The following is a 26,918-nucleotide window of genomic DNA, read 5'->3' as shown; positions in this document are numbered from 1 at the left end:
TCTTCGGTAGACAGGAGCTGGGTTTGCCCTTCACCTGGTTCTAGAAGCATGGAAGTTCCTACAGGAAGCTTGTGCTAACCCAGAGCCAGCAGATTTTCTTTTTTGCCTTTGAAGAGATCCTAAAATCTTTTTGAAAACCAGTTTTCTCAGAGGATTCCCAGATAGTATCAGCCTTCAGGGCCAAGCAACCTCCTTCTAAAAAGAAGTTCCTTTTGGGCATATTCTGGCTATGAGTGGCTTTCTGGATTGAAACCTACAGTCTGCTCCCTGAACCTGGGTTACCTGGGAACTTGCATGGAGCTCTACTGCCATCATCTGGTATGGTGAAGTTAGGCCCCTGACTGCCTGCTCCCTTGTTTAGAATTCTGAGAAAGGGACTGGGGCTTAGGGAAGAGGAGACTGCAGATCAGCACGTGACTGAAAGAAAGGATTCTGTTATGAGGGGGTGTGAAAGATTCTACAGTGTGTAAAACAAGTCACAGGAGTTGTTCTGGCTGGTTGCGTGTCAATTTGGCACAAGCTAGAGTCATTAGAGAGGAAGGAGCCTCGGGTCAGGAAATCCCTCCCTGAGATCCAGCTGTAAGGCAGTTTCTTCATTAGTGATCAGTGGGGGAGAGCCCAGTGCATTGTGGGTGGTGCCATCCCTGGGCTGTTGGTCCTGGGTTCTTTAAGAAAGCAGGCTGAGCAGGCCAGTAATCATCACCCCTCCATGGCCTCTGCATCGGCTCCTACCTCCAAGTTCCTGCCCTGTTTGAGTTCCTGTCCTGACTTCCTTCAGTGATGAACAACAATATGGAAGCATAAGCCAAATAAACCCTTTTCGTCCCCAACTTGTTTTTTGGTCACGGTGTTTCACCACAGCAATAGAAACCCTAACTAAGACACAAGTCTGTCAAATTTTGCCAATGAAGACAATTTTGGTGTAAAAGAAGGGCAGCAGCTATTCCGTCATCTTCTTGGCATCCCATGTAGACATAAATAAAGTGAGAGCATAAAGCAGCAGGAGGACCGGCATGGAGCTTAGGTGGTAGAGTGCTTGCTGGCATGCAGGGGGCCCTGGCTTCAATTCCCAGCACCACCTAAGCAGCATGGTGGTGCTCTCCTGTAGTTCCCAGCACCTGGGAAGCGGCGACAGGAGGACTAGACATTAGACAGCATCCTTGTCTATATAGCAACATCAAGGCCAAACTGAGCTATGTGAACCCTGCCTCAAAAATTTTATTAAAAAAATAAAGATAAGGGAGTTGGAATTAGATATGATTAAGCCTAAGGAGAGGGAGAAAGAATAGAGTCCTGTGTTGGTGGTTTGTATCACAGGCCCAATGGTATGGAGGGATGAGAAGATGTGTATACATTACATTTCCCGAGAAAGTCAGTGGCCTTGGTACATCTTCTGAATAACAAGGAGGAAGCCATTCGACAGGGAATTGACTCCATAAACTGAGGGTTGTGGTGCAGGTCCAAGCGGCAGAGAAATAGGAATGGAAGCCAGAGATCAAATTGTTGGAGGAAAACTGAAGAGTCAACAGTGGAGGGCAGGAGGTTTAGGTGAGCTGTGATCTGGAACTCAGCGGGGAGTGAAGATATAACCAGACCTTGCAGAAGCAACTGAAACAGCAAAGTGCATGTATCTATTCCTTGCTTGCAACCCGAGTTCTAATTGGTCTTAAGAATAAAAGTCTGGAGTCAGATATTAGAGGGTGAAAGCTGAAAGGTCAGAGAAGCAGAGCAGCCAGCCACTAGAACTCTAACCTCTACAAAATCCTCAGACTAAAAAGAGACCATATTCCTCTCTCTGCTCAGTGCCCAGGCATCTCACTTCTTGTCTGTACAGACCTCCAGACCTTTATGGTTAACTAGTGGCTAGCTCTGCCCTCTGATCTCCAGACAAACTTTATTTGTTAGAATGTAAACAGATATCACCACACTAGCTGCTAGGAAAGCCCAAGCTGGAGAGTCACTGGTGCCCACGAGTTTCGGTTGGAACTCCTGGCTGAACAGAGCTGCAGCCTCCTCAGCCTCGGTTCCAACAGATTGCAAGGACAGTGAGGACCCGAAGGGCAGTGGGACCCGGAGCAAGGGGTTGACCTGCCAGGTCTAGGTCTGCAGAGAGGCCGGAAGGACATTTGGCTGGATAACCACTAGAAAGAAGGAAGGTCCAGCAGAGAGCAGTGCCAACCCCCAGAGCTCAACGATGAGCATTCCCAAACCACGTTGGGTAACAAGGACTTGCGTTCGCAGAGGGCAGCAGATTGCCAGATAGTGCTCGATGTTGAGTGCCATCCTGTGCAGCCCTTGCCCAAATGAGAGACAGACAGTGGAGAAGTGTCCCGAACACTCAGGTCCTCCAGTGCCAGAGATAGTACAGATTGAACCCGAGCCCCAGCAAGAAGAGCAGATGGAATGCTGCCATGCTGCCCAGGTACAGGTTGGTGGTTGTCTGTATGTCGTGGTAGCACAGGATCAGCAGCAAGGTCACGGTCACCACGTTACTACTTACATCCAGGACCAACAGGCAGAGGCACACCACGGTCACCAGCACCAGCATCTGCAGGGGAACGCCCAGCAGCCAGCCGCGCTCACTACACCGTGGCGGCTTGCCCCATGGCGATTCCTGCACGTCCTCCGGTTGGTCGGTCGGTCGCTGAAGTTTCTGAGCATAACTGTGGATTGCTTAAGAAGAGGAGAAGGCGCTGGGCCTCAGCAGCAAACGCACCTGGAGGCATGATGAATTCACTGTCTGCACCACGATGTCGGGTCCTCCGGAGTGCAGTGGGCCTCAGTATCTCCAATAAGGACCACACCATGACAAACCGCATCTCCCCTATGACCTTGGCCTCTCGGGGCTGTTGACTTCATTTCTGTCAATGACCGGGCAGGCCCTTTACCCCAACTCCAGGCAGTTCATCTCTATTTTTACTTGGTCCTTGGCTCTTTTTTTAAAAAATATTTGGAGACAGGGTTTCTTTGTAGCCCTGGCTATCCTGGAACTAGCTCTGTGGACCAGGCTGGCCTCGAACTCATGGAGATGCGCCTGCCCCTGCCTCCCGAGTGCTGGAATTACAGGCATACACCACCATGGTCGAGCCTGCTTGGTTCTTTGCAGCTCATTTTCCCTCGTGGGAATTCCTCTACTCCTTTACCCTGTTTGGTTCATCACAGGTCCTCACATTCCTCATTTTCCCACTTAAATTCCCCGAGCAGGGACACCCTCATTGTCCTTGCCCTTATCTCCATCTTCACACAGTTTCACCCAGAGCACAGCCACCTCTCTGGTTAGGCTTTAATCTACGGTGCCCATAGCTCCTTCTCTGTTGTCTGGATCGGCACATCTCACAAAATTGAGAACTTGGTAAACAGTTGTAAGATTTCTTTGATAATCACCCATCATGAGTCTGGTAGATCACTGATAGGGAGAAATGAATCACAGTGATTTCTTTTGTTTTGACAGCAGGACTATGGTAAATTTCAAACATGTCTCAGTCCTGAGGGTGTGGCTGAGCCTTTATTATCAGGAGGCATTCTGTGGTCTAAGAACTGATCAACCCTGCTTGGTAGTTAGTTCCAGAGCCATGTGTCAGCAGGTCATCTGATGAGAGAGGACTGAGTGGCTCCCAGCTGCAGACATCTCTCTCTTCACCTGAGCACCTCTCTACTTGGTATTTGTGTGGGGCAAGAATATATGTAGGTCTGGCCCAGCCTTTCAGATTTTGTGTTTCTGAAAGCAAGAAGGCAGAGTCCCTAATAGGCTTCTGGTGTGTAAGGGGGTCTCCTAGGCCTTGGGCAAGTTGGATGTTCTGATTACAAGAGCTAGTGCATGCTGTTTGAGTCCTTGAATATTTTAACTCACTCTTTAACAGCTTAGGGAAATAGCCTCTTGGTATCTGCATACTGAAGACAAGACCAAAGCAAAGTAAGGTGTTGCAGCCTTGGGGCTGCCCAGTCCACTGGTAAAACTGCTGAGCTCTGTGGCCTCCTGCTGGGCACACAGAAACATCAGGAGCTATAGGGAGGGCTAAGTAGAACTGGAGTCTGCTGAAAACTAGATGTCTATGAGGGCAGGTGAAAGGATTTGGGGAATGTCTACTACTTGAATTTTACTGAAAACTGGAGACTTCATAGGTTTGGCCTCTTTTCCACAGAAGGTCAGTTTTCTGTGGCAGTTGTGGAAATGTGAGCAACCATGGTGACTGACACTTTTAAACATTTTTTAGTTTAAATAGTCTCATTTTACATACCAATCCCAGTTCCCTCCTGTCCTCCCATTCCCCCTCGCCATCTCCCCATTCTATCCCACATCCACTACTCAGAGAGGGTAAGACCTCCCATGGGGAACCATCAGTGTCTGTTACATCATTTGGGGCAGGGTCTAGGCCCTCCTCCTGTGTGTTTGGGTTGAGAGAGTATCCCTCTATAGGAAATGGGCTCTAAAAAGCCAGTTCATGCACTATGGATAAATACTGGTTACACTACCAGCTGCCCAAGCCTCGTAACTGTCACCGCCGTTCAGGGGGCCTAGTTTGGGCTTGTGCAGGTTCCCTAGCTGTCAGTTTGGAGTCTGTGAGCTCTCACTTCATTAGCTCAGGTCAGCTGTTACTGAGGTTTCCCCAGCATGGTCTTAACCCCTTTGCTCATCACTCCTATTCTACAACTGGATTCCAGGAGTTCAGCTCAGTGCTTTTCTGCACATCTCTGCTTCCATTGGGCTACTGGGTGAAGGCTCTATGATGGTATTTAAGGTATCATCAATCTCATTATAGGGAAAGGACATTTAAGGTAGCCTCTCCACTATTGCTTAGATTCTTAGTTGGGGTCATCCTTTTGGATTCCTGGGAATTTCCCTAGTGCCAAGTTTCTTGTTAAGCTCATAAAGGCTCCCTCTATTAAGGTATCTTTTTTCTTCCTCTGTCTTTCTCCCAATTGAACCTTTTTGATCTCTCATGTTCTCCTCCTGCCTCTCCTTCTCTCCCTCCTACCTCCCTCCCCCTCCACCATGCTCCCAATTTACTCAGGATATCTTGTTCCTTTCCCCTTCTTGGAGCAGGGGCATGTATGTCTCTCTTAGGTTCCTCCTCTTTTCCTAGCTTCTCTTGGGTTGTGCATTGTAGGCTGGTTGTCCTTCGCTCTGTGTCTAATATCCACTTACTAATGAGTACATACCATATATGCCTCTCTTAGGGTCCTTCCTGTTTCCCAGCCTCTCTGGCAGTGTGGATTGTAGGCTGGTAATCCTATACTCTATGTCTAAAACCCATATATGAGTGAGTACATACCATGTTTATCTTTTTGTGACTGGGTTACCTCACTCAGGATGGTTTCTTCTAATTCGCCTGCAAATTTCAAGATTCCATTGTTTCCTCCCCTCCCCCCGCTGAGTAGTACTCCATTGTGTAAATGTATCACATTTTCTTTATTCATTCTTCAGTTGAGGGGCATCTAGGTTGCTTCCAGGTTCTGGCTATTACAAATAATGCTGCTATGAACACAGGTGAACAGATGTCCTTGTATGAATGTGTATCTTTTGGGTATATGCCTAAGAGTGGAATTGCTGAATCTTGTGGTAGACTGAGTTCCATTTTCCTGAGGATCTGCCATACTGATTTCCAAAGTGACTGTAGAGTTTGCACTCCCATCAGCAGTGGAGGAGTGTTCCCCTTTCTCTACAACCTCTCCAGCATAAACTGTCATTGGTGTTTTTGAGTTTAGCCATTCTTTCATGAGTAAGATGGTATCTCTGAGTTGTTTTGATTTGCATTTCCCTGAGGGCTAAGGATATTGAGCACTTTCTTAAGTGTCTTTCAGATTCCTCTATTGAGAATTTTCTATTTAATTCTGTACCCCACTTTTTAATTGGATTATTTGGTGTTTTGGAGACTAGCTTCTTGAGTTCTTTGTATATAGCATGTTTGTCTCTCAGTGTCTGGGTTACCTCATTCAGCATCCCACTGACACATTTTGTAACATATCTGTAACATACCACAAATGTCTGTGTGGTCCTAGGGCTAGAACCCAGAACCTTGTACACACTAAGCTGGAGTTTTACCACTGAGCTAGGATATCCCCAGCCCACATTTTCTAACATTTTAACAAGTCAGATTTGGGGAATTTTGTGTTCTGTTTCAGATTTTCAGTATGTCGTGTATAGCAGGGTCCCTATCTCCAAAGGCTGCCACCTGTAGACTGGTGTCCACTGGGTGTGTCCACACAGCTCTTCCCTGCCCCCCTCAGGTGTTCACAGCTTCTCACCCAGCCTCTTATTCCCTAGACTCCAGGTGTCAAGAAATGGTTGCTGTGCATGAACAACTGTGTGCTATGCTCAAAGGACAACTCACTGAGGTAAGTTCTCCTGCCATGTGGGTTTCAAGGATGGCCCTCAGGTCCTCAGACTTGCCTGCAAGTGTCTCTATCTACTGGGCCATCTTCCCAGCCCCAGAAAAAGGCATCTTAAGCAAAAGGCAGAAACAGCAAAGATGGCTTTGGAAGAGAAATGTGGCAGAGAAGACCCAGCGCTCATTTCTCCGCTAACAAACCTCCAGGATCTGACCATCACATGGACCTGGGCTCAGGTGTGGCCAGGTTCTTCTGCATAGCAGAGATAGCAGGACAAATGCAGGTGAAATCCACTGACGGGCACAGCTTCCTGTCACTCTGCAGTGGATGTTGATCTCAGCTCCCCCTGGGGAACAGAGGCAGGCTCAGGGTGGCCAGGACAGTGGTAAGCTCAGCCTGTTTAACAAGAGATGAACAGCTGGCACTACAGCAGGCACAGCTGTAAATGCTGATGGTTTGATGACCACAACACTGTTTGTTTGTTTGGTCAGTCTTTTCTTTTTCCCTGAGTTGTTTCTAAGGTCACCAGGGAAAAATTGGGTAGTTGGTGCACATATATGATTCAAGCACTTGGCAGATGGAGGCAGGATAGGTGTTCAAGGCCAGCCTGGGCTATGTGACAGATCCCGTCTCAAAAGAAACAGAAACAAAAAGAACATAATGTCCACTTGGATTAAAGGGACAGCATCACCTTCTTTAATGGCAGAGGATCACTTCTGATTTTAAACCAGTTTTGTGGGCTTACCTCCTTGGACCAGCATCCGTGAAGTCTCTGCAGAGAGACCATCTGCTTCACACTGGTGGAAAGGTCCTTGTGTTGGAAACTAGGCCCTGGAAAGCTCAGGGTGATTGATGTATAATCCCATCCCATGTATACAAATCCAGACAGAAGCTGGGCCCCTTGCTCAACCTAGACTTCAAGCCTCACTGTGGCACCAAACACATGCCACAGTGGCAAACAGCAGTGACCTCTAGAGGAGGCCTGTGGGATTAGGTGTCAGTGGAGCAGATCCAGCTGCAACAGTAATACCAAGGTTCTGGGCTGCTGTGGTGGGGAAAATGTTAATAGATGAGGACAGACAGGGGTTTTATTCCTTCTGGGCAACACTTTCTACCTTCTTTATTTAGAGAGTCTGGCTATGTTGCTCAGTGTGGCATTTAATTCCTAGGCTGAGATGATCTTCCTGCCTCAGCCTCTCAAGTAGACAGGACTAGAATTTTCCTTTTCCTTTCCAATGGGAAGTTTATAATAGAATCACCCTCTATTGTTTATGTATAGCAAACAAGAAATTTAAGGAATTGTGCAAGATGAATTCATTAGGACAAAGCTTCTACACTCTTCTAAGGCAGGGTCTCCCTACATAGCCTGGCTGGCCTGGAACTCACTTGCGTCTGTCTCCTGAGCACTGGGGTGAGCGTTTGACTCTACTGGACTTTTACTTGCGTACTGATTATTTGCCCCTCAGGCTGAAGAAGCTCAAATACCATGGGGAAAACTGCCTTTAGCCCCCTGGGAGAGAGGAGCCATTTCACTTTCTTACATATGTAGCACATGATGAACTTTGTGAACAGAAAAAACGTATTTCAAAAAAGAATGATACAACCTTTATTTTCCATGGATTTTACAGATACTTTTGCTACATATTTATGTATTCTTATGAGATTATATTTTTTTCACTTGTATGAAGCTCAACCTTATACAATTTTAAGGTGATATGTTTGGTAGTGTATCTATAATCTTTAAAAAGTTGAGTTTTTGGAATGTACAGTATATGAGGTAAAATCAAGATTACATTAAAAATTGTTTTCTCCTCTGCACTAACTTTGCAGTGAGGCTCAAATGGCGAGTACACTATTAAATGACATTTACTATCAAAAATAGGAGTTCATTTGAATTACTATGAAAAACATAAGCCACTGTGTGGCACATTTTACCATTTTAGACATTCAACTATATAGAAATCTCTGGGCTCTTACACTCAAACTCATTTGTACTGCCAAATGTGGCACTTTGAAGAAGTTTCTAGAAAACAATCGTAATTGTGGTTGTTTGGGGAACAAGTCATCACCCTACTCATGAGAGATTAAATAAAATGTAAACATACAGTATATTATAGTGAGAGAGTTTTCTTACCACTTGGAGAGGCTAAGTTTATCCATTTCTTTTTGTTGAACAAAGGTTAATGTTTTTTTTCTACAACGCAGATCATATGACATAAAACAATTACAATACATGCCCATTCTATTACAAGGGAAATGCTTCAGAGTTCTTCAAAGCACAAAACATATGTTTCTTTTTGACAGACAGAAGTGCTTAGTAATCACTAAAATGCAAACCTCAGCAACTAAAAATTAGTGATCCACTACTCTAAAATTCAAATAATAAATTAAAGAAGCTAGTTACAGATGTCTACAGATAACAGATGCGATAAAACAAAAATTTCATATAAATTCATTGCAGACTGTATTATTACTGGCAGTCACTGACATCAAGGCGAGATGTACAATGTGATACAACAAAATTCAATCTGACCATCCACCAACTCACAAATGCAAGCTCACAAGACATCAATGAACTATGCGATTTGCAAAGTGCTCTAATGCAACGGTACCCACATGCAATCAACAATTTGGAACAGTATCCAAACAGACATTATACATTAAACATTAGTTTTTCAAGAAAGAAAGCAGCTTGAAGTTTACTGGTGCAAATTAATTTTGTCTTCAGATTTGGTACCCCAAACAAAAAGGTTGAGTTTGATTAGAAATTCTGATGGCAACGGCAGTAGTTATAGGAGATGCTGCAAAAACCATTGGGAGTCCTTCAAAGCTAACCTAGACCAAGAGATGAGTGTGGACATGTGTCTCTTTACACGGCAGTCGGCACACAGCCATTATGTACATGTATGCACTTATACACATACAATTTAAAGGCCCAGAAACTAGAAGCTGAAGGAGCTTCAAATTCAATTACTATTTAAAAGTCCTCTGTTCTCAAACCCCAAGAGGAGGAACTGTTCAAGTAAAGATGGGCATTTCTGGATCTGTGCTTTCTTGGACTCACTTGTGAATTCATGTGTACCTGTAAGGAGAACTCCACACTCACCAAAGAGGAAGCTTCTTTTTCTTATTCAGATTCCTTCATCCAGTTCTTGTTTGCTAAGCCCTCCAGTTATTCATCAAAATCCCACTTACCAAACAATTAAGACAAATGAGGAGGTAGAAATATAGCACTAGATTGCTTTCACAGCATCGGACTTGAACAAGTTTCGTAGAGCATGTTAGTGTAAATTCTAGTCAATTTGAAAATTTCACATGGCAATCATCATTGAAACAAACAGATGTGGTTATCACTGTTACACTCGTGCTAATTGGTCAAAACAATCAAATACTGCCTTTTAGAAAGACTGTCCTACTAGAAGGCATTTCCAAGGGGGCAGGGAGGAGGAAAAAAAACAAAAGAAAAAAAAAAAAGAAAAAGGGGGGGGAGTCCCAATCAAAGAACAAAACAAAAAGCCCTCCCCAAATTGATGTTTCTGTGGCTGAATTCTCACGAAGTGCCAGCCTTTGCCCAACAACATAAGCACTGAAAATGCCGAAACCATTTTTCAATATATAGTCAATGCCAGTGCTAAATGTCACCATTTTGTAAAAGCAATACAGAAATAATTTTAGTACATGACAAAATAAAATGTAATACAGTGTTAAAAATAAAGTTATATTTTCACTTGATTACAAAGTACTGAATGATAAAGGCAATCAGAATGGAAAAAAAAGCGAACAACACCAGGATGACAGCAGCACACTGCTCATCACTAAGAGTGCGCCGGGTCCGCACGCCGTCCACAGTGTCTTTGTTGGTGCTAGCCGGAGGCTCTGTCCTCTGAGAGATGAAGAGCACTGTGGCGCTGTAGGGACCTACCAGGTCCTGGTGCCCCACATGGTCTTGGCATTGGCGAATGGCACAAACACGAAATCGATACTCGCAGTTCAGCTGAAGGCTGGAGTGCCGGAATGAAGTATCAGGGCCCTTGTAAATCTATTGAGGAAAAATTGGAAAAAGAATGAAGAAAGAAGCCTGGGCAGAAAACATTAGCACAGCCACATTCTGGAATTATTTTAGACGCGAAGCTCCTGAGCATCACCGATTTCATCTTTGTGTATGTGTGGTGTGTGGACACTTGCACATGTAGGCCAGAGGACAATGCTGTGCCTTACTGGCTTCAATCACTCATTACTTATTATTAGTATCTTTAAATAGTTTGATGATTCTCCTGTGTCCATCTTGCAGGCTCTGGGATTTTAGGCACATGCCACTGCACCTGGCTGTTATGTGGATGTTAGTGCTCAAACTCAAGTCCACAGCTTGCACAGCAAGTACTTCACCAATGAGTCATCTCTTAGCCTCAATTTTATCTTTTAAATGCCATTTTAAAAACTCCCATCCTTTAAAGTACTTGCCTGTGTGCTGCAAATGTGAGGACGTGAGAAGTATCCTCATGGTTTACAAGTAAGTCATAGAGCAATCAAATACCCAAATCCATTCCTAAGCATTTCCCTACTTTACTCAAACAATAGAAAGAGAAGCCATCTCTTTTGTTCTTTGTGAACTCACTGTATGAGAGGGGACTGTATACTCTTGCTCACTTCGTACTTAGGAGTCGAAACTGCCTAAGTGATGAAGGTCTACAGTTTTGAACATCTGTCGATTCAAACAACAGCAGGGAAGTTGTGTCTAGGCATCCACTGCACATCACTTTGTCAACTTTAGACAAAGATTGGTCACTTGGAATCACAGACTAGAATCTTAACGCCTAACCTGACCATGCCTTAGAAGAGAAATGAACAATACTGGAGTCACATAGAGAAGAGGAAGCTACATACCAGAGCTGACTGCCCTGTGACCCAAGCCCTGCATGGTATGGTGGCTTCATAGTTCAGTGAGAACTTAGTACTACAGTGCCAGGCTGTCAGCAGATGTCCACAGACATTATCACTCTCAGCAATGAGCCTCTTCTCATTCTACCAATAGGAAAACTCATAATGCCCCACCTCTTCCTAGGTGGTTTCCTTCAGCTAGTGGTGGGTTACAAGTCACATCTACTGATACTTGCACTTGCATTCCGTCAAGCTTTCTGCCCTTCCCAATTGTATTTGTGCTGTACATCTAACTTTGAACAGATTAGTTTGCTCACAAAGAGGCAGTGTAAGATCTTATCTCATTTTTTTTAATATCTCAACAATCCAGTATGTGGTAGGCCATCTAAAAAGCTTAGTAAAATGATTGACTTCAAGTAAAAATGTAGATGCTGACATGAAAAAGAAACTTTTATTGCAAAGAGCCACAAGGTAAATCTTCAGGAAAAGGTAACTGTTACTGGTTCTGAGAAAGCAAATCAGTGTTCTAAGTAGGAATGTACAATCTATGTCTGAGATACGGCAGAATAACTTACATAAAATAAGTTATAGAAGAAGTCAAGATAAAGCTGCACACACATATAAAACCATTTTAGTTAAAATATTTACTTGTCTTACTATGATACAATCATTTTTAATTTTTGTCTTTTTTCTTTTTGTGTTAGGTAGGGTCTTGCTTTGTAGCCCAGGCTGGCCTTGAACTCAGAATCATGCTGCAGTATTAATTAAAAACTTTTTTTTTTTTTTTTTTTTTTTTACTTTGGGCTCCCCTGATTTTATCTTCAACTAGGTATGATAATATGGCTAGGGAAGAAAAATCCTCCACAAATGGCTTGAGGGTGACAAGAGGCAAGGTGTAGCAGAGAGAGGGAGTGCAAGAATATATTAATTGTACTAGTTAGAAACTTTTCTGGGGTTGGGGGGGTTGGAGACAGAGTTTCTCTGTGTAGCCCTGGACGTGCTAAGTGCTGGGATTTAGAGGGGCTACAGCAAGAACAAAGTTCTGAGAGTTAGCCTTTTCAGTTTTATAGTTATCAAGCAATCTTAAGTGATACTAATTCAGAGTTAAAGTTAAATTAGAATTAGCATCCCTGTTTCATGTAGTAACAAACTTATTAAAATTCATGGGTCTCTATTTCCTTTAAACATGCAGTTAGACAATTACATTTTCTTACATATTAATTGTGTTTCCTCCTTGGAAGGAAATCTGCTCATCTGTAAATTAATTTGAAGTATAATTAAGTCAAGTAACAGATGATTTAATGGAGAAAAACAATGGGAGCCAAATTTAACTCTTGGGGCCCTTTGTGATTTCAGCTATATTACACTTCTATATAGTTTTAGAGAAAAAAATACATGCATTAAAATTCTATTGTTATAACAACATCATAAGGGTGAAATAAAGCAGATGGATGATTAATTTTTCTAATGGGAAAAGAAATTGTAGGATTCAATAAAAACAAACATTTTGTAAACCCTCACAACTAAGGAAGGTTGACAGCACAAAGGAAAAAACAAGCAGATGAAGTGCAATGGTGACAGACCACCTGGTCACTGACTTTGGTGAGAAACACTAACCATTACCCGCTCTATCACCCAGTCTTTACCAGAAGGTGTCCTGGAAATTTGACACTTCCCCTAGAATTTTATCATAAGGCTACTGTTATATTCAATATATAATTACACTGTTATAGTCAAGCACTAGATAATAATAGTGATGAGATAATACAGAGATCACTAACTTTAGATTACTAACTACAACACTGAAAACACTGACTTCCTTAGAACTTCATCTTGTTATACGCTCTTCAAAATATAATGTAGTAATTACTATTATTACTGAAGCCTCCTTACTGATTCCCCTATTCCAATTTCAACAGTGTAATCAGAGTGTGTCTGATTATATAACTATTTTGACTAAAACACAAAAATCCTTTCTTGGCTTCTCATTTCACCTGGAGTGAAAGTCACTGTACAGCCCAGGATGTCAGTGTGCTTTCCACATCATCTCTGTATATTGAGAGCTACCTTACTATTCACTTCTCAACAGAACTACAGGTTAGTAGGAGCCGGAGCACTGAAGGGGAACCAGGAACTGTCAAGTCTGGCTTCAGCAATGTTGTGAAGGTCAGCTCCTGGGGTAGGATGGGCCTTGCGGCAGTAACCACTGAGAAGTGTAACTACCTGACTCCCATCAAGCTTGTCTGAGGGATCTCTCTGCCTCACACTGGCCTCTTTACTGCTGATCAAATTTAACAAGCACTCTGCTGCCTTGGGGCCTCATCTTGGTTCCTTCTTCGCACAGCACTTCCTCAGGGAAACTACAGCACTCCCCAGTCCTCTGACTCAGCTTTCTCTTTCCTCCAGTGCACTTACAACCGTCTCACATAGTGTATATTGAGGTGTCTCTTTCCACTCCTCCGTGGCTTCCACAAAGGGAGCACTTGTCATTGCAGTGTCCTGACTGCTGGCGAAGAGCTCAATGAATACTTGCTGAATGAATGAATAATCTAGCCAGGAACAGTGCATTCACAAAATAACTTGAATTCTAAGAGAGCTGCAATGCAGTATGTACTGAACAAATGTTTCTTAGATAGTAAACACATTCAAATCTTCTACTAAAAATAAAAACTAAAGTTTAAAAACACATACATATAAAATAGTGTTTTGACACATACCTGTTTGAAATCTGAATCTTTTCCCACCATAATTTGAAGGTTATAAATAACTGGGTCGCCTTTCATTGGCTGTAAATACTCCCATGTAATTTCACAAGTGTGATCATTTATTTTCTCTATTTTGGGGGCTAGATGGAACAAACATAAATAAGATCAGCTCCATTTGGTTTAATTAGGCACATTACACAGACACTTGTTTTTATCAAAATCAACAAATCTCTAAAACCAAGTTATAAACTTAACTGTTAATTTTTGCTATAGGTACATAAAATGATTAAAAAACAATAATCTTTATGAAGTCATGAGACTGGATAAGGGAGCAAGAGAATGGTGCAGTGAAACTCATCAATAATGGGAAGGCTAGCTACAAACAGTTGTGCTAGCCGGGGTCTGCTTAACCAGCTACTCCCAGTGCCTGATACAGCACACCTTCCCGGCAGTCTCTCTCACTATGAACTGTCATCTCTGTAGATAAACATACTAAGTACAATCCTTGCCAGAATCATTTTAAAACGAGAGCCACTTCAAAGTTAGAAATATGTGTATAGTGTGTATGTACATGAGTACATGTTTGTGTGTCAAAATAAGCCTTTGTCATTCTTAGAGGAGACCTGGCTCCCCCAATCTGAAACATTTAAATGACCAGAGTTTGTGATATTTATTCTTTAAATAACAAAAGCAGAAATTGCAAATGAACCTAATTTGAAACGCAACTTTTTTATTCAATTTAGTGTCTGTGTCAGATCATTAAAAAGACCAGTGACTTTGCTGAGTATTAGTGTAACACATAAAGCAGATTTGATAACTGAGTGAACTCTTAGCATGTGCTTTACCTATGCTTTAATATAACCAATAGGGAGACACCGGGTGCTAAATTTTCATCGAAATAAAGCACTTCATTAAAGAAAACAACTTCAGGGCATATAAATTACCTTTCAAGGCAGTCGGGACGGATTTTGGAGTGGTGAAAACATACTCTTGGGAGAGAGGACCTTCCCCAGCTTCATTGCAAGCTTGAATGCAGAACTTGTAGGAGGTGAACTCACTGAGCCGTTGCACTTTGTATGTATGACAAGGTCCTCTGTACAGCGAGACAAACCTGAAAGAGAAATAATCATCTTTACAACACCATATAAAAATGCTTTAAAACACACAAGTGTATAATGGGTCATATTATTTAGGAATAAATGGCTCCAAAATCTTAGCCTCAGGAATAGTTGTCAATTATGTTTTCCATCAGCTAATAAACGTGTAGCTCTCCCAACCTGACCTGATTTATGGAAAAACATGTTACTAATCTAATGCTCACTTTGCCTCTGCCTGCTGCCTTTTATGCTTACAATTTTAAAGGCATTGGAACAACACCAAGGCCCTGCTTTCATTATGAGTTAGTTCCAATCAAGTCATAATCAGACAGTTTGTTATCTACAACATTAACTTGAGATATGAGACACTCTGCACTTAAGTTTCTCTTGGTTTATTTAAAAAAGAAAAGGCAATTCTTAACTCACAGGTATAATGTTAGCTAGCTTAGTGACATTTAAAGAGTACTATGAGAGTCTATAATTAAAAAAAAAACTATATGAGCTATTAGGTAGATGTTTATAACTACACATGTCTTCCCTAATATATTACTTATGTATTGAATGTTTCTCTCTTTTTTTTTGGTTTTTCGAGACAGGGTTTCTCTCTGGCTTTGGAGGCTGTCCTAGAACTCTCTTGGTAGACCAGGCTAGTCTTGAACTCACAGAGATCTACCTGCCTCTGCCTCCTAAGTGCTGGCATTAAAGGTGTGCACCACCACTTGTCCAGTTTCTCAATATTTTTAATAGGCAGCTTTTTAACAAAGTTTTGGAAACTGAGAACTGAATAATGAATGCCCAGATAACTGCTAACAGCTTGGAAACTGTAGTAAGGCTAGCAACAAGAAATAGTTTATGACCTGAAGCATATATATTTGCAATAAGCAGTAACTAGACAAGCCCGGCCTTCTGAACCTCTGAAATTCATTTCCTTTGCATTTGAAAGGAAGGGGGTGGGGGAATAACCACAGTTGAGAACAGCTGAAAGTGACAAAACTCTCTCTTGTGATGCCACCATACAGCCAATGTTAGCTATAAAGGCAAAGGGAGCAGAGGCTGGGGAGATGCTCAGTGGTTCAGAGCACTGGCTGCTCCTGCACGGGATTCTAGTTTGGTTCCCAGCATGCACATCGTGCCTCACAACCATATATAACTCCAGTTCAAAGGCATCAAACATCGTCTTCTGACCTCTGTGAGGACTACACAGGATATGGTACACACACACACGCAAGCAAAACAACCATACACATACACTTACATAAAAAAATTTCATTTTTCTTAGGCATATTCATACCCCAGAAATTCTTCATATGCTAAATGAATGCGAATGAAAAGTTTGCAATATCTTATGTTTAACAGAAGCTTTACCTTTTGTCCAAGCACTAATTTGAATGCTCTCTGTAAACCTTTTTGCACTATCCCAAATGTAACCATTGTGAGTTGGAGTGAATTTAAACTGTCAATTTGCCCAATGCTAGTAACGTATGTGAAGAACAAATGGTTCTTCAAACCCTGTGGTTCTAGCCGAGCACCAAGGTAGAACTGTTTCCAGCAAGCCTTCTTGCACTTCACCTGAGTGCAAATAATCTAACATGAATGAGAAGAATTTAAACATTCACCCAGCATAGTTTATAATAAAGATAAATTATAAGTGGTTATACCACAAATCTGTGGCATGGTGGAGAACCTTCTGCAAAAAAGGATACATGCAACTCTGCCATAAATAAATGTACAAACATTAAAACACACACACTATGGTAATGTATAATGTTCCTAAAAGTGATTAAAACCAACGTAAACCTTGAGAAAACCCAGCAGTTGGGCAAATTTCTAATTAATTGGTAAATACAAAAGTAAAATTCAAAACCCGACATTATTACAAGATTAACAGATACAGAAGGCACATGGCAATGATTAAATAGTGAATAAATAGTCCTATGTTGGTATTTATACAATGTAAAAGAATCTGGTAACACAGTGTAGCTGAAATACAGGATTAAAAGAAACCACAGAAGCCACTGGGGACCTGCGGGTGAGGAGGACTGCACTGCTGATTCAGTGTGCAGGCCTTGCGTCAGAGTGTGGGGCAGTGAGTCAGGCATAACCTTCCTGCCTAGAACCTGACGCATGTGTGGAGGTCAAATGACAACTCCCAGAAGTTGGTTCTCTCCTTCCATCATGTGGTGTCACGGACTGAGCTCAGGCTGTGAGGCTGGCAGCAGCTGGCTTCACCTATGAACCACCTAGTTGGCTCCTTCTGATAGTCTTCACTCTGCCCTGGCAAATTATTTATACTATAAACATTTATATACATCAGCCCCCAAAAAATATACACGAAAAAGGAAGTGAAGCCCCACCTTCCATTCTTATCCTCCATCTGAAGGTGGTACTGAACAGCATCGGTTGATAATGTCCTCGGGGTTCCTTCTCCCCATTTAAGCTTAAGGTTCTGGTGGTTAAAGGCAACACATTCCAGTCGAGGTGGATCCGGAGGGAGGGGCTTAGTTTTTAATTTAATCGTATGGCTGAAGGGACCAGCTCCAAGGCTATTCAAGGCTTGAATTCGTATTCTAAATGACACACAAAAAATAAGTTTAGCTTACGATTACTTAAATCACTTTTCCGGTTTAGGCAAACATAGGCACAGTTTTGGAGGTGTACCTGTATGTTGTATCTGGTTGCAAACTGTCTATGATATAACTTGTCATCTTTCCCACTGACAAGGGCTGCTTATCTCCAAGGTCTATGCTGTAGGCAAGGATTTCTGAACCATGGTCATAAGGCTCTTCCCAGCTAATTGCAAGGCAGGTAGAAGGTGAGTAATGGGGATTTTCTATATCGTCATCATTCATTTCTTGAAGACAAGTCACAATGGCAGGAACCGACGGTGGAGTCACACAGGCTACAACTTCACTGAAAGGACCTGCACCCACAACACTCATCGCCTACAGATGAATAAAGACAGAGACATGACTGTGACAGCGGCCTCCAAACAGAAGACTCTGGACAGTGTGCCGAGGCACCCACCGGTCACGCACCTGGACTCTGCAGTAATAGGTAGTAGCTGGCGAAAGTCCTTTTAATTCACAGCTGAGGCCAGGCCCACAGTAACACAGCTGCATACTTCCTTCAACTCCTCCCCATTCCAGCCGGTACTCAGTGACGTCAGTTCCGTTACTCAAAGGAATCTTTAAGAAAAGGATACAGTTTCTTAAGTCTTGGTATTCAATAGCTCTGGGGCAAGAATGTTCTTTCCTCTAACATTAAAAACAGGACTGCTTTTGAATTTATTTAAAACATCTAAACACAATCACACTGTATCATTTTATATTTTTATTCACTAAAATTATCAAACAGTCAAAATATAACTGCCTCATACCAAAAGTAGTTAGGTAAACAAACTTCAATATAATTTGAGAACAGAATGTTAACTTATACAGATACTTTCATCATTACATTTCAAAGGAAACGGAAATTGTGACTGTCATTAGTGACCAATTCCAATACACAGTAAATACACTGGCAACAATGAATTTGAGAATGTTTGTCAAAGTTCACTGGTGGCTGGACTATCTCAATAAGGAAACAAAGCCTTTGATAAAAACACAAACTACAACAAGAGTCTAAGTACCTCAGGGGCAAACATACTTGACTCAAACACCCAACTCACTTTTACCATGGGAATTTATCTAGGACATATTTTTCACATAAAATCTGAAGGGCCAGCAAGTGAGATGGCCTTAGTTCTTTTATATGCACTTCTTCTCCAATCCCTCAGGAAAATTATGTAAGGCAGTGGAAATTACAATACCTCCCAATTCACGTGGGCACAAGTTGCAGATCGGCATATCACTTGAGGGGGTTTGCACTGGTCAGGTGGCCCAGGAGCTGTAGTGATATCATATTTTTCTGAAAATGGTCCAAACTAGAAAAACAAACAGGACACACATTTTCCTTTTCATCCTTAAATGTTCCCTGAACAGAATTCTGTATTTAAAGAGTCAACAGAAATTAAGTTCATCAGAATTACTTTGGTAATAATTTTACAGGCATTTCATGGAGAGCAGATTTAACAACTGTGGAAGTAGAGGCAGAATTGTAAATTTCGTTTACTATACTTTCTCTCCCTGATTCTCTTATTCCCTTCATGAACTGTTTTTTGCACAGAGGGCAGGGCATCAGGAGGTGGAATATGAAGAAACTATATGAGGGATGAAGATGGGTACTAAACAAAGGCCCGGGAGATGGCAGGCATCAATTGTATCTTAAACTCTGGGGCAGCAGGAGTCACAATGGGCATCCAGCGGAAACAGACAAAGTAAATATCTAAAGTCATTCTGACAAACTATTAAAACTCGGTAAATAAAAATGAAGACTTAGTGCTGAGTCTGCCACCCGAGAACCGCAGCCTTGTGAAGTCGCTGATTACACACAGATGATGAGGCTTAAATAAGGACTGCCACGGGCTACACAGTCACAATATTTAAGCGTGCTCACAGATAAAAAATATTTTTCAGTTAGGGACAGGATACAAAACAAAGCACCACAGTCTGTTATACTGTGGTAAAGAGACCTGTTAGCTTAATTTTGAAAAAAAATTATTATGGAATATTTAAATAATATGTGCCACACACCTAAGCAATTGCTTCGTCCTAGGGAATTGGCCTTAATGGAGAGGCCAGGGCATTAACAGTTGTATGGAAGTATTCTCTCCGAGTTCCAGTGTCACTAGCTGCAAAGTGAGATATCATCGCTTTTGTTCATTTTATGGAACTATCTATATACACATACAGTATTTTTAAATAGCTCATATAAGCCAGGAATGCTTAAACATTAGCATTTGCCCATGAGGCAAAGCATGAATCACATCGGGTCTGCAATGGGGAGTAAATGTTCCTTAAAACCAGCATAGTGATGATGCAGACAGGGTTTTCAATACTCCCCGAAGGGAACCACATCTCTTTTCAAGTGCCAAAAATTAACTGAGGCCTGACAGGACAAAGACAGCAAGGCAAGGCATAGGGTACACTATTTCTTATTCACCACTAGAAACTTTTTAAAACAAAATGGCTTGCTAATGGATGTGACGACACATGCTTGAGTCCCTCACCCCCATCCTGTTGGCCGCACGGAGTCTGAAGCTGTAAGTCTTTCCAGGAAGAAGGTTGCTCACTGTACACTCCACTTCAGATCCCTGGTAAACATCTCTCGGCTCATCTTTATCTGCAGGACTCATTTCTACCGCGTAACAGGAAATGGGTGATCCACCATCAACTACAGGTGGTCCTAAGGGTAGACAGATTTAGGCTTTTAATGGGAAGAACACTTTTGATTCTAACTTGATTATAATTCATTGCCAAAATGGAAATTACCCCATCGCAACTGGATTTCTTTAGCTTTGGGTCTACCCTGCAACCTGGGAGGGAGGCATGGGCCAGGAGGCACAGCTGGAGTCTGCACAAGTAAGGATTCAGAGACCTGCCAAAACAAAAGGAAAATCAAAACAAAATATCCCAAACAAACAATCAGATTGCTTTGATAAAGGACATTAATACAACACAAATCATGAAATTGTAACAACAGTGTGAAACTGTACTATGGACTGAAAGAAGGTACTGAATAGAATTGAGCCTTATTAAATCATTACACTGTATATTTTTATAGACAGACAGACTTACACTATAACTATTTTTAAAACAAGTTGGGAAAAGAACAAATCCTCCTAATAACTAGGAAACAAAACAAATGAAATATCAAAGACAATTGGCAACTAAAAACGTTCTGTCCAAAGAGACCCATAAATCTCTTAGGTTGTTTTGACCCTATGTTTTCGGAGGTTAAGACTCAGTTTTTTTTTCTTTTAACTCTATTTTAACCTAAATTTATTTATTCTATTCCTCTAAAAACAATTCTACAACCAGGTAAGTTTCTTTGATATACAGCATCTTTCTATTCAGATACTCGTTCCTACTAAAAGTCTCTATTTATGTTCTTATGGACAGAGCTTGAACCCAGGGGACCTTACACATGCTAGGCAATACCTTACTGTGAAAAGCTTCAAGCCCCAACCTTGACTTTACTTTCAAGATTAACTTTCATGTTTCGAAGCTGTATACATTCTTTTTACACACAAACTATTTGCTCAACATTTTTTTTTTCAGACAGGCATTCTATGTAAGAATGCTTCAATGATGCACTAGACAATAATATTAGATGCTTATGTTTGTTGTTCTTAAATGCAGGGAGATTTTGTTTTTTTTCTCTGGGTGTTTCTGGGGACTCAGGGAGGTCTCCTGTACAGAAAAAGCGTTCTAGTACCAAGTGAGGCCTTTACTACCAGGTAGCGCTCTCAGTGGCTAAAATTAGGAACACTGTACCACATGCCTGCGGGACAGGACTCACACTCAGTTTCACAATATTTGCACGTCTGACAAGCAGTTTAAAAGTCATTTTTTACAAGAGTATTTTCATTATGTAAAATTACTTGAAAAGTATCATCCCGAATGTTCCCACAGACGATTCGTGATTCAATTCATTACAAATGCAGCAGGCACCTGGAGTGTGGTGCCTGCCCAGGAGTGGAGAAGAGGAAGATGTGAGTGAGCAGAGGCACTCTGCTATCCACATCCATGAGGAGCATCTGCCTCATCCTGGTTCATTTAGCTTAGCTACTGGGGCTGCTCATGGTATACGCCTGGGCCAGGGTCCTTGGCACGCTTGAGGATGCTCCTCCAAACGCAGCTATGAGAAACACAGAGATGGGAACTGGAGCAAGTACCTTGGCACAGAGTGGGGAGGACAAAAGAGTCTGTGGTTTGAAATGACTTAAGGACGAGGAAGGGGGCGTCTTCCTCCGTGCAGTGTTCGCATGCTGCGGTTCCAGCCAGTGAGCAGATTCACTGGTCAAATGCTGAGTGCTTAGACAGTGGAAGTACTGTGTGGCCAGCCCACATGGGCAATCAGACCGCCCGAGAGGACACCCTCACTCAGTTACTGACCCATGAAAAATGCTGGGATTGAATGAGTTTAATTGAAGTTGCTGGATGTACTCAAATTGAACCAGGCTCTAGAACTGTCCTCAGAATTGGGATAGGATCAATACAACTGAAGAAGTTATTGTCCACTTTAGTTATTAAGTGAGTCTCCCTCTTTTTGTTTTTTTTCTAAGACACAGTTTCTCCATGTAGTCCTTGCTCTCCTGGAACTCGCTCTGTAAACCAGGTTGTCCTCGAACTCAGGGATCTACCTGACTCTGTCTCCCAAATGCTGGGAATAAACTTCTGGCTACTGAGTCTCTTAACAATCATAAAATAATACTTTTCTAAAATATTCAAATATCATATCTGTGTGTAAACAATTTATGGTTTCTTCTCACACACAATTTACAGAGCAGGAAACTATTTCAATTTCTACTGGATATGGATATCAGATATCACCCTAAAGTTACCTACATATGGGCTAGGAGAGAGATATCCTGTTCGCATATCGGGGTAACAGTAACACTAACCACTCAGGTTACAGGAATTACTTTTCCACATTTGTACACAAATTTTAACAAGGGTAAGATGTTGATCCAGTCTCATTTAAAACAAGTCTACTAAGCATTACCGCACTCTGCCCTCCGTCACTAATGCAGTAAACGCGTAAGCGGTAATAGCAGCCTGGATTCAGCCGGTCACAAAGATGTTCCCTGGTAGCGCCACTGTAAATCATATCCCACTTGTTTCCTGAAAAATGCAGAATTATGTGCAGTCATCTATGAGGTAATGTTTAACATTTTGGTGTCACGGACAGGGCAGGGTTATCTCAGGCTTCACTAAGTATTTACATAATTTATCAGAAACATTGTTAAGCCAGGAAACTTGAGTTTCCTGGAAAGGATTTAATTTTCCTTATGCATGTAGCCTTCCAGACAAATATGTATGGGTTTGTTGAACTAAAATATCTCTGTACAGCCTTTGTCTTAGATTGGTAATTTGCTTTTAATTAAGCATATTAAATGTGCTTACTGGTCCAGTAATAATATTATAAGAGTATAAAGAACCAGTATCACAGCATATTTAATCATAATTATCAGACCTTTCTTTTCAGTAAACAGGCCATTTTGTACAGGTGACTCAAGCATAAAGCTTATATGTCTTAAAAACCTTAATTGGAACTAACTTTTAGAGAATAATTTTCCTTTGGTACATGTGAGTATAAACCTAATTTAGTAAACTACTCTTTAATTAAAAAAATAAATATATAATATCTCAGGATCAGTCTGGATATGCTAGGATTGCACAATATAAACAAATGAAAAAAGAAAACACATATAATAGAGGTAGACAGCAGGCTGACATCTAACCCACTTATTTCCAGAGGTTACAAACCGAAGTGCATCACACTGGGCATGATCATGGCTGCTACAAACACCACCATCACCATCACCACCGAACCAAGCAAAACCATTTGTATGGTAGCAAGCACAATGCAGAGCCTGGAAGAGTTGAGGCTCATTGACTAGAACAAATCTATCACCTTCACCAGTGATGCTTACCGTTCGGACCTTCCGCCATCTCCACTACGTACTTATTGATGGGTGCCCCTCCATTGTCTTTTGGTGGATCTATTAAAAACAAAGGATTAGTCTTAAAACACAGAAAACCCCAAACAGAACCCCAAAGGCAGGATTGTTAAAGGGGAAAGAATCACATTAACATTGTAGCTATCATGTATTTACACTTCCTTTGTCTACAGTTGTCACCACTTTTCAGTTAATACACCTCATCTTCCCACATTTATAAAGTTGGCTCTTCCATAATTTTTGGTGGCTGCACAATATTCCACTGACTTTAGACTTAAACAGAGTTTGAAACTTGTACATATTTGTAATATGGTGACTTTTTCGATTGTGTCTCCTGGCCATGATCGAGTATGCACACTGTGTGCTGTCCCACTGGTCTCGTGTGTAAGCAGATGTTCAGCATGTTTGAGGGAGTAACTCAGGGGTTTTGCTGTTATTTCATTTTTTTGAGAGCTAAGATGCCTTGGGTGCTGCTGGCCCCATAGTCAGCAGTCTTCTGGTTCACACAAAGCTGTCCCTGTTCGTCCTCTTATAGTGGCTCCCCAGTTCTTCTAGTGCCACATGGCTTTCCACAGATGGACCCTCCATGGAGGACACACTTCCTATCTGACTACCCTGAGTTTAATAAGATCACCCAAGCACCACAATCACAATGTTACTGAATTCAGAGATCTGTGTCCATCAACAGTATCTCTGTCTTCCGAATCACTTCCCGTGACTCTGGTCTCTCACTCCATAGGCTGGCACAACATTAACAATTCACAGGAATCACTGTTTGAGCATGGCTGGATATAGCAATAATTTATCCACCTGGACATACGCCCATAAGTAAGGAACATAAATTCTCAACTAGCTGCTCATGTCTTTTCTTCTCCTCTAAGGATGAAATGTAGTAAATTTCTAGCAAAAGGCACCCCAATACTTTCACAAGGGTGGTCTATATTTCTCTTAAATTTTAAGAACAAAGAAAAATTCATAATTAAATCACTCTATCAAACACAAAACAGAGCAGGATCATCTTACCCCAAGTGACTTTGAAGCCATGGGAGTGTATCTTCCCTTTAACTGAGGGCTTCACAGGCACCCCGGGTTTGTCAGGGCAGGTACTGAATTCCACCACCTCACTCGGGTTGCTTTTACCTTCGGAGTTATAAGCAATGACCTGTGATGAGAACACAGACTTAATGTTTGTGTGGTGGTTTGAAAGAAAATGGCCCCCAAAGGGAGTGGCATTATTAGGAGAGGTGGCCTTGTTGGAGGAAGTGTGTCACTGTGGGGGTTTTGAGGTCTCTTTTGCTCATGTTTGCCTCAGTGTGTCTATTAGTTGATTCCTTTTTTTTCCTATTTGTATCCCTCTGATCTTCTTTAGTTGTCTTGTTGCTGTAGTTAAGACTTCAAGTATTGAACTGAATAGGTATAGAGAAAGAAGATACCCTTGTCTTGTTTTTTAATGAAAATGCTTTGAGTTCCTCCCTGTTCAGGGTAATGTTGTAAATTGCATCTATTATGTTTAGGTATGTCTCTGGTATGTCTAATCTCCTTAGGAATTTTATCATGAAGGGGTGATGGATTCTGTCAAAGGACTTTTCCACATCTAATGATCAGGCTGTCTTTTAGGCTGTTTATATGGTGGCTTACACTTATCAATATATGTATGTTGTACTATCCATCCATCTCTGGAATAAAATCAGTTTGACTATGCTGAGTAAAATTGTTGGTGTGTTCTTGAATTTAATTTTGCATGTATGCTCATAAGGAATATTGATCTATAGCTTTCTTTTATGTTGGATCTTGGTGTGGTTTTGGTATCATAAAACAATTACCAAATGCAGACTAAACTTTACTTTGCAGAATAATTTTAGGAGTACTGGCATTAGTTCTTGAAAGGTCTGGCAGAATGTGCACTGAATCCATCTGGCCCTGAGCTTTTTTGGTTAGGAGAAAACCTACTATTATTCTGCTAAGGAACACAGCAACAAAATGACTCCTAATGGCATACTGCCTCATTCACCAGAGACACCTTTCGCAAGAGATGGGGTTTAACAGACAGATCCACACAGATGGGGATTAACAGAGATCCACAACTAAACAGTGGGAGTGACAGACTTCAGAGTGCCCGGACCTTTATGTGAGGTCATTATCAAACCCCTCCAGTCCCTCCTCAAGGCTTAGGGATCTGTAGAAGAGAGGCAGAAAGACGGGAAGAGCCCCAGGTGGTAGATAACGCCAAGGAAATGGTGTCCTACAGACACAACAGAACTGATGCACACGTGAGCTCACAGAGACTGTGACGGTACATAGAAGACCTCACAAGTCCACGAAGATCCCAGCAGAGAATGGAGAATGTACACAAGGTTCCATGCCTGACCAAGAAGCTATTTGCAATTGGCACCTCAAACAGGTTGGTACAGCGGGTTCATCCCATCAAAAGAAATCTCGCTGAAGGCATGTTAGGTAATTCTCTCTTGTCATGCCAGTCTCACAGAGGAACTACACTTGCTGAAAAAGGGAAAATCATTTTTTTCCAACAAAATATCAGCAAGTTATGTTCTTGGAAAGGCCCCATGCCAGGCAAAAAGCTGGGAAATACAAAACGAACTCTGTTTGGGTTTTTTTTTTTTTTTGGTGTTTAATCTTTAGGTATTTGCTTTATTGCTATTTTTTGTTAAATTTTTGTTTTTTTAAGCATGAAGTTGGGTGGGCACTGAGTTAAGAGGATCTAGAAGGAGTTGGGGGTAGAAAGAGGAATAAGATCAAAATATATGTATCAAAAATTTTTAAAATAAAAACTTATTGGAAATATGAAGGATTTTATATCAATCTGTTTCTTACGGGACAGCTGTTTCCTTTAGAAGGCTTAACAAAATCCTCAGACCAGAACTGATGGAAAACATATGAGGCAATGAGCACAGTTCCACTAGGATGCTAAAGAGTTAGAATTCCTTACAACTGCAATTGTGACAAAGCAAGAACAAGGCACAGCATGTCAGTGAGCTTTTGCTTTAGAACTGTTAAGTCGTGCTTAATGCTGAAATGCAGCACGTAGACTTCCCCATGGAAATGCCATAGAATGAGAAAGGGCTACACTAAGGAGCATAAAACTCAGGGTACGCTCTCAGTTAGGGCACAAGATGAAGAAAAGAACATGCGCAAGAGATCCCGGGCGAGATGAAAACAAGAGACATGACTATGAGCCATCATTGATGCTATTGAGTAACGAGACCCTGGAGCCTCTGAAAAAGATGGAGCCAAACACTGTACAGCCTTTTTTCCACCACTTTCACAGCCAAGCAGCTGCTACAGTCAAAGTGTCTGAGGCTCCTGGTTGAAAGTGCTCCATCTTGA

General features: G+C 41.7%; 1 protein-coding gene across 4 annotated transcripts in view; it reads right to left on the bottom strand.

The window, feature by feature from the left end:
• Positions 1-7,912: 7,912 nt before the first annotated feature.
• Fndc3a (fibronectin type III domain containing 3A) overlaps positions 7,913-26,918 on the bottom strand; it is a 152,747-nt gene continuing 133,741 nt past the window's right edge. For all 4 annotated transcript variants that reach the window (XM_040732668.1, XM_040732714.1, XM_040732755.1 and 1 more), the window contains 12 exons: positions 24,597-24,735; positions 23,547-23,615; positions 22,616-22,734; positions 20,380-20,485; positions 20,118-20,293; positions 18,819-18,932; positions 18,046-18,195; positions 17,669-17,952; positions 17,365-17,577; positions 14,858-15,024; positions 13,926-14,053; positions 7,913-10,369 (listed from right to left, as the gene is read on the bottom strand). In XM_040732668.1, coding sequence (XP_040588602.1) covers positions 10,055-10,369; positions 13,926-14,053; positions 14,858-15,024; positions 17,365-17,577; positions 17,669-17,952; positions 18,046-18,195; positions 18,819-18,932; positions 20,118-20,293; positions 20,380-20,485; positions 22,616-22,734; positions 23,547-23,615; positions 24,597-24,735 — 1,980 coding nt within the window. In that variant the 3' untranslated portion in view covers positions 7,913-10,054. The remainder of the gene's footprint in view (positions 10,370-13,925; positions 14,054-14,857; positions 15,025-17,364; positions 17,578-17,668; positions 17,953-18,045; positions 18,196-18,818; positions 18,933-20,117; positions 20,294-20,379; positions 20,486-22,615; positions 22,735-23,546; positions 23,616-24,596; positions 24,736-26,918) is intronic.

Source organism: Mesocricetus auratus, unplaced genomic scaffold (genome assembly GCF_017639785.1).
Source record: "Mesocricetus auratus isolate SY011 unplaced genomic scaffold, BCM_Maur_2.0 Super-Scaffold_2245, whole genome shotgun sequence".
Lineage (NCBI taxonomy): Eukaryota > Metazoa > Chordata > Mammalia > Rodentia > Cricetidae > Mesocricetus > Mesocricetus auratus.
The sequence above is the reverse complement of the archived record's forward strand: the minus strand, read 5'-3'. Positions and strand labels throughout refer to the sequence as shown.